General features: G+C 38.0%; 2 protein-coding genes across 2 annotated transcripts in view; one reads left to right on the top strand and one right to left on the bottom strand.

Moving 5' to 3' along the window:
• LOC109861787 (myosin-IA) overlaps nucleotides 1-2,901 on the top strand; it is an 11,424-nt gene extending 8,523 nt beyond the window's left edge. Inside the window, exons 11-15 of the mRNA XM_020441595.1 lie at nucleotides 696-858; nucleotides 956-1,288; nucleotides 1,369-1,559; nucleotides 1,655-1,903; nucleotides 1,995-2,901. Coding sequence (XP_020297184.1) covers nucleotides 696-858; nucleotides 956-1,288; nucleotides 1,369-1,559; nucleotides 1,655-1,903; nucleotides 1,995-2,208 — 1,150 coding nt within the window. The 3' untranslated portion in view covers nucleotides 2,209-2,901. The remainder of the gene's footprint in view (nucleotides 1-695; nucleotides 859-955; nucleotides 1,289-1,368; nucleotides 1,560-1,654; nucleotides 1,904-1,994) is intronic.
• Nucleotides 2,902-3,320: 419 nt separating this feature from the next.
• LOC109861788 (ubiquitin carboxyl-terminal hydrolase 5) lies at nucleotides 3,321-8,259 on the bottom strand. The gene is made up of 13 exons (XM_020441596.1): nucleotides 7,824-8,259; nucleotides 7,600-7,725; nucleotides 7,255-7,431; nucleotides 7,060-7,166; nucleotides 6,407-6,934; nucleotides 6,245-6,316; nucleotides 5,960-6,155; nucleotides 5,690-5,842; nucleotides 5,421-5,602; nucleotides 4,761-5,146; nucleotides 4,471-4,683; nucleotides 4,169-4,278; nucleotides 3,321-4,066 (listed from the first exon to the last, which is right to left on the bottom strand). Exons 1-13 carry the CDS (start codon nucleotides 7,923-7,925, stop codon nucleotides 4,001-4,003), a joined length of 2,418 nt encoding a protein of 805 aa, XP_020297185.1. The 5' UTR covers nucleotides 7,926-8,259; the 3' UTR covers nucleotides 3,321-4,000.
• Nucleotides 8,260-8,265: the final 6 nt, after the last annotated feature.

Below are 8,265 nucleotides of genomic sequence, written 5' to 3'. Positions count from 1 at the left end.
GGCACGGAAAGCCGGAGATTCCAGGTTCGACTCCTGGCCGAGGAGTTTTTTTCGCAATATTTTAAAATTAGTTAGGGGGGTATCCGGGGTTTTTCCCGGATAAAAAATTTACAAGTAGAATTTGTTACATGTATATATATATATATATATATATATGTACACGCATAGTTTCACAAACATCCTGCGAATGGCTCGTATCGGCCTTATTTGATTCCTGTTATAAAATATATGTCAATTAAGGTCAATATCGAGCAGTGTTGTTAGATGTAATGTGCAAATTTACTTAATATTTAAAACACAAATATACAATGCGAAACGTTTCGACATACACAGATGTCTTCTTCAGTCGCAATATACAAATTAAATACAAAATGTGGCTGTCATTGTCGTAAATAGGTAGATGGACACACCTTGTAATGGTGTCACAAAATAAAATAAAAAATTCAACGGTAAAGAGAGAGAGAGAGAGAGTCAAATGCTATATTGTATATTTGTATTTTAAATATTAAGTAAATTTGCACATCACACCTAACAACACTGCTCGATATTGACCTTAATTGACATATATTTTATATTGTTTTACAACACGAGCGATTTTTATTCTTTCTTTTTTATTGTTATATTGCGCTTGGAAAACTATTACTTACAACTATATAAAGCATTTGAAATCTATACGAATAGATTTAATTTTCCAGATACAAAATGATATCGCAGTACACGTGGCCGAACTTCCGCGGTGGAAACGACAAGGAAGGAGTGCGCACCTTGATGGAAGAGAAAGGTTTCTCGCATGACGTTAAATACGGTCACACAAAAATATTCATTCGCTCGCCGCAGACTCTGTTTGCGTTGGAGAAGGTTAATCGATCTTATATAAATAACGGGTAATCCGTTTTCTATACACACGACGATGTTCGCACTGATGATATTGATTTGCCGCGTTTGCTGCTTGCAGGCCCGCGGCGATTTGATACCGGGCATCGTGACTTTGCTGCAAAAACAATGGCGCGGATACCTATGTCGTCAAAGATACAAGAAAATGAAGGCCGCTTTGGTTCTGATGGAGCATTACAGAAGATACAAAAGACGCGCTTACATCGTCGAGCTCGAGCGTACGTTCAAAAACGTCAAGAAGATGCGCGGTTACGGCAAGCACCTGCCGTGGCCGCGCGAAAATTTTGCCATACGACACGCGATACCCGCTTTGAAGAACATGTACGGAAGATGGCGGGCGTGGATGGTGCTCAAAGTGATACCTCGGGAAGACTGGCCGCAGCTTCGTTTGAAGGTACGCGCGGCGTCTTTTTTATTTTGTAAAATTTGTATTGTGGATTTTTAAATATATACAAAACGCTCGATTTTTCGCAGATAGCAGCGGTTACCGTATTGCGTTCGAAACGACCCTACTGGGGTCAGGACCGTCGTTGGGAGGGAAACTACTTGTCCAAATCGGACGAGAATCCGCAGAGCGATATTTTCAATTCTTCGATAAACAATCTTCGTAACACGGATCACTTCAAAACTGTTATGTTCAGCGCATTTATTAAGAAGACAAACAGGTTTTTTTTGTTTTCTCTCATTGTTGATAATAATCTTGTCAGTCTCGTGATGAACAACGCAACGTGTAACGCGCGTAAAATTAAAACTGACGCAGGTTCAACAAACCGGTGGATCGCGTTCTGGTTGTGACGGAACACGCGGTGTACAAATTGGACAAGGTGAAGTTTAAAAGCATGAAGAAGGGCATGCCGATAGCGGAGATAACCGGACTGAGCGTTTCGCCCGGAAAGGATCAGCTTATCACGATTCATTCGAATCGCGGAAACGATTTCGTTCTGTCAATCATCGCCAAGGACGATAGAATCGGAGAACTGGTCGGCATACTGAGCAACCGATACTATCAGTAAGTAATCGATATCGCGATTGGGATCAAAAAATTTTCAAAATAATTAAAAGCTGCGAATGATGTAACATTTTATTTCTTCAACCGACAGACTGCGCGGCGCCGATCTGCATGTGACAATAGACTCGAAGTTCAAATGCATGCTGGGCAACAAGAGCAAACTATTGCGAATCGAAACGGCGCCTGACGTGAGCGAGCCAACGTTCAAAAAATCTGGCAACGAAATCATTTACGCGATCCCGTCGTCGGTAAGTATCATCGACGGCGGTGTCAACACGAGACAACAAATCCGTACGGCCAGTTAAAGTCTGACTGAATTATTCGACGCACTGTACCATATAAAAATTAAGAAAAATAACAGATATATTTTGTAACAATATATATCTTTGATACACACATGTATACATATATATATGCTCTGCCATATGTTCTAAAACAAAAGTCATTTAACAAAAAACAAAAAAACAAAAAAAACGCGATTTCACGTCTGAGTGAAAGTATTGTGACTTTTAAAAGTATTATAACTTTTTGCATGAATCAAGTATTTTTCTCTTAACAATTTTGGCACAAAGAGACTTAAGAAATATTTTTCATTAAACAGTAAGCAGGTCATGAACATCAAAACTTTGAAGCCTTATTAGTCGTGTGCCTACATAATATTAAGTACGCTTTTTGTATCGCGAGTACAAGAAATTAAAGATATTTGCATTTGCAGAGTGGAGTGAAGGGTAATTACGTGCGATATGCCTTGCATAATTATTATCCGCGTAACGCGAAGCAAACAATTATATTACTTTGTTATCGGCCTTCTTGTCGCTGTATTCTTCGACGTCGATGTAAATATTGTAGTACCGTAAGCATTGTTAATACGTAGTGACGCCGAGGACAGGAAGCGAATTTCACACAACATGAATTTCAGAACAGAGAACGACAGAGCGAATACGTAATTTATGAATAAAAAAGTACGACTTTATTTTTCGCAAAGAGAAATAATGTTATTTATAAATTTTTCATCGAGATTCTATAAATATTATTGTAAGCTGGTGGCCTTCTACTTATACCATTAGATCAAAGTAAAATTTTCGTCCGTCTATATACACATACACAAACATTTATGTACAGGATGTTTTTAACATGTAAACTGAATGTCACAAATATAAATATAACGTTACTACATTTAAAAAAAAATCAATGCAGCTCTTTGCAGATTTTTAGAAAATACATGTAGTGTTATTTATAACATTCAGTTGAAAAACATACTGTGTATTAAACCTTGTTTTCATATAAGTAATATAAATGCATTAAAAGAAATACGTAAGAGAGAGTAACACTCGGCAACATTGATTCGTTGAATGAGGAAGTACGTGTAATCGTAATGCCTTACTTAACTCGATGCAAAATGCAATACAGGTTTAAATGCGTTCTTTCCAAAGAAAGTTTTTTTTTTTCTTTTTTTGTATTTTTCCACATATGTACTTAGAATGACATTCTGTGCAGGAACATACAATTTTATATCGTATGCGCAAAATGAATCGAAAGCAATCAAAATGTATTTCATGTGATCACGATATTATTATATATATATATATATTCAATTTACGTATAAAGAAAATTATAGTGTGTATATTGTTATAAAATCTCTTCATCCGATATTACGTAATACGCATTTACAAGAAAATAGTTGTTAAGAAGGAATTAGAAAACACGTTAGAAACAATTCGCTTTTTTGCGTTTATATTTATATATTAAAAAAACCAAAAAAAAAAAAAAAAACAACAAAAAAAACCAACTGTGTTATCTTCATTGGTAATTGTGATCGCAAAACGTTTTACAAATGTTGAGAGAGCTGTGCCATTGTTAGAAAATAAAGAGAAATTTTCGTCTTCCACGTTCGTTGTTTTTTACACTCCTTGCATTTTCCAAAAAAGAAAAAAAAAGAACAAACTTTTTTTTTCTATTGTTCGACACAACACCGTCGTCATCGCGTGTTCTTTCTTTCTGGTCTGATTTAATATATACATATTACCAAAAAGGGAGAGCTTTTGTATCACTTTTTTTATTACTTACAAAAAGCAATATCTTTATACAAAACAGCAGCTAATCGATCCTTTGATACATGTATATGTATCCTAATTCCTTTGGCGGATTTTCCGATAGAGCAACCTGTAATAACAAATGTTTAGTACAGAGAAACACGAAATTAATAAAGTAACAATAAAAAACGATACTGAAAGAACACGGAACATTTGAAAATATAATCCGTACTTTTTCATCGTTAAATATCACCCAACGACCTTCCTTAAGCAAGTGACATACGTAATGGCCAACCATCGTTGAGGTGCCCATATGTGATATAAAGCCTACTAGTTTATATCCTAAAAAAACACATAAGCGCTCTTGTAAACATAAATCTCAAGCAAAAAACTTTCCAACCAAGTTATTTCGAGATGATGCGAGAGAGAAAAATATCATAAATCTTGCTAAACGTTCATCTCAAATCAATCCACACAAATTGTTTCTACTTCACTTCACTCTTAAATTAAGAAATTCCATTTTTTGCGACTCACGTCCGCTTCCATCTCTAAATGTTTCTTCCGCTGGAGTCGCACTGGTGTCCATTTCCTGAGCATCAAGCTCAGCTTGATGACTGAAAATCCAATCAGCCGCGCGTTCCAAATTGTTATTGGTCGCCTTGAGAGCTTTCGTTGCCTGTTCCCGTGTGAAACCCATGCTCATCACCATCTCCAAAGCAGCTTCATCCGCCACAAACTTGGTCTCATCTGAAATTCAATCGATATAAGTCAGCCAAAATAAAGTCAATTAACTGACCCGTTAATCGACTACGAGATACAACAACCTTTGTTTGATTTGACGTCGATTCCCGGCGGCACAAACGAGTCATCGTAGTCGGAATCCGCGATATGCTCCATTAACCAAGTGGTCGCATGATCGAGACTGCGATTCTCTGTGAAGTACAGAGCGCGCTTGCACGCGTTCAGCGGGAAACCCATTTTACTCAATTCGTTTAGAAGAAGCGCATCAAAAACAGGCGGAGGTGGCGTCACACCGTCCGGCAGCAGTTCCTCGCCGGGCTGCAAACCGTTGCCACGCAGAAAGCTCAGATCCACCGTGTCCGGCATTTCCACGGCTACGTCAAGCTTTATGGGCGTCCAGTCCTCCTTCACCGTAAACTTTTTCAAATGAAGTAGCAAATAATCTGGGAAAGTGGCTAATCTAGTAGTTCTAAAAGAGAAATTTATACAAAAAAAATTAATTATAAAAAGAAAGAACTACTTCAATTTTTTCTTACAATTACAGAAAAAAATGAAAAGTGACACAACAAAGAGAGCTAATAAATATAAATCAGAGCCTTACAACTCGCGCACGGCGTGCGGTTTGCGCCATAAGATTTCTATGCAGTCACGTGATCAGTTGGAAGGCTCTGATATAAATAACAACTTAAAAGTGCAAAATTACGTACACAGCAGAAGTGTGTAATAAAAAAAATAATACTCACTTATGTGCTGTTGTCTTTTCGTTCAATGCGGAGCTGTAAAATTGTTCAACAATTTCCGAACGATTAAAAGTCTCAAGGCATGACGACAATTTTATACGAGGTCTCACGAGAGTACTGGAATCCAACTTCTGTCCTTTTGCTTCAGCTTCTATTTTCTGCATCTCGTACGCGGCTACTTCGTCCTTGTTACGTCGAGATCAATTAGTTTTAATAATAATGTTACTTAAAAAAAAAAAAATAAACACGTTGAACCAAACCGAATACATTACTTTGTTCACCGCAGCTTCTACGGGTATTGGCAGTGGCAGAATATACTCCGGACGATACGTGTATTTCACTTTGTCTGATCTGTCACACTGGTATCTTTCTTCCACCTTGAACTTGAAACATTCCGTCGGGCACGCTTCGCGTCGATTATTACGCTAAGTCAATTAATTAAATTTTCCAACATTAGAATCGTTACAAAATATCTAATAACAAATTCAAAAGTACATCGGTGACTTCAACAAAAAAAACTTAAATACAAAATTAGCACTTACGTCAAGTAAGTTGATCAAGTAAAGAAGAAATTCTTGAGCGTCCTGTTGCCGATTCGAGAAAAAGTCGGGATGTCCGCGACCAATCAGGACTTTGAACATTCGCGGGGGAATACCTTTACGCGACTCGTCTTCTCCGCCGGATTTGCTCGGTGGTTCCGAGTGCTTGCCGGAAAGCAAACCGACACCTAATTTTGCCCTGAAAATTCGAGATTTCTTGGATTCTGTTCAAAATCATCAGCGTGATTTTTATGATTCGATCATAAATATCTTATCCAAAGTAATTACATTTGAACATTAACGTTTGACGCCGGATCGTGATGATCACGCTGGAATATTTCCGATGCTCCTTCCACGTATCTAAAAAACAAATGTAACGATTATAAATACCCACTCGAAACAAACACCACTAAATCGCAAAAAGCACCGTTGGGGAAACTTTTTACATACTTCTTTATAAAATCAGGAATAATGAACAACGTTTGAATGACGCTGTTCAAGTAACAGGAGTTTCCCAGATTGGTCAATCCCGTGTAACCTGGACCGTACAATGGCGTCAATTTGCTGGCAGCTTCCTGCAGAGACACCCACTCGCCGAACTTTTGATTCAGATCCAATTCTAGCTCGATCATCGATTTTTCGGTTTTCTCCATCTGAGCGATATTGATGCCCCAGTGAGAAAGATGGGCGGTCAGATACGGATCTTCCACCATGTCATCCTCGTCGTACGAATAGACATCAGCTTTGCCACCTTTTGTGATGGTACCAAGCTTCACGGCTAAAGGATAACCGGTTGATTGATAGTGTTCCACCGCGTGACCGTTGCCACCACTGCCATCATAAAATTTACGACCGCATAGTATGCTACCGTCGGTCAAATTTAACCAAAGATTTTGCGTGAGATCACATTTTTCGCATTTCCAACCGCTCGGCGGGATCTTTTTGCCGTTATCCAGCTGTTTCAGATTCGCAGCATGTCTGAAAAGCCAAATATATGTTTCACTCTCTTATCTAAGATAAAAAGATTTCAATGATAAGACACTCTGCGCTTAATTACAATTAACAATAGATCGCACACGCGGAAATAAACTTTTTATATTTACTTTGATTCTTGTCTGATCTCTCCATCCCACGTACTGGTAACAGCTTCAACCTGTGCTGCTGCCCACGCACCTTCCATTTGTAAAATTGTTTTGATCGCATTTTCAACCTATCAATAAAATATTTGTACATGTTTTAAAACATGATTATTTATGTGTAATTATCACACACATATTTGAATTCTATACATCCTTTACCTTTCCAGGTAAATTATCCTGTGGATAATCAATGGTTAGAAAATTGGGCAGAATAATTATTTTGTAAGTTTCATCGTAAGTATATTTTTGCTGATCAGGCATGAATCCGTCAACTGTGCCTATCGCTAGTCTTGTAATCTTTTTTTCAGGTCCATCTCCTTGTTCTTCAGATGGAATCTGAAAAAAAAATGTTTTTCTAAATGTTATTTTCGCGAGGAAACAAAAGAACATGTACTTCCAAGGAGACCAACAGATATTTGTACACATTAAAACACATCATAAATATTATTGTTCTAGATCTCCAGATTCTTAACAAAAAGATGATCAATTTTTTTCTCGAGAAACCTCTTTCCTGGTGCGTTTAATGTGAAGATACACAGGATCGCCGGCCTGAGCGTAATATCGCTCCAAGTGATCTTGGCTTAAGCCCAGGAAAGTCGTCAGACTGACATAAAGACCGGCGGGTGAATCCTTGCGAAAACAAAAAGAACATTTTTGCTAGTTAGAATATTGTTTGTAAGTTTTGCCGGGCGGAGTGTCGGCGAACAAAAGACAAAAGGGCATCTTACTGGTGTGTCGAAGGAATAAACGCACTCATCCTTGTATATTCTGTCACCCGCTCGCGGAATATTAATCTTGTTCAGATGCTGCGTCAATTCCTTCAATTCCATTGTGAGAAAATTATCATCAACACTGTAAAAATCTCTCCAAGTAGCTCTTCTTCCTTTTTGAAATCAACGTATATGTTAGCGTCAAAACCCGAAATTCAGCAATTCTAGAATTGACTGGTCAATGCCCGAAAAATCTAACCTAACCCTAACCTAATCCTAACCTTTTTTCGGGAATTGACCACAGGGCCACCAAACTGCCATATAAATTCTATGGGACCCGGTGGTACCAGCATTTGTGGCGCTCTCTGAAAAGTCTCGTTGGTAAAATGGAACTAAATTCCAACATGGCGTCCAGTGTTACACACACACACACACACACACCACACATATATATGCATCT

This window comes from Pseudomyrmex gracilis, unplaced genomic scaffold, assembly GCF_002006095.1.
Source record: "Pseudomyrmex gracilis isolate BER0280 unplaced genomic scaffold, ASM200609v1 scaffold_1040, whole genome shotgun sequence".
NCBI classification, from domain to species: Eukaryota; Metazoa; Arthropoda; class Insecta; order Hymenoptera; family Formicidae; genus Pseudomyrmex; species Pseudomyrmex gracilis.
Note: the sequence above shows the minus strand (reverse complement) of the source record. Positions and strands in the feature narration are given on the sequence as shown.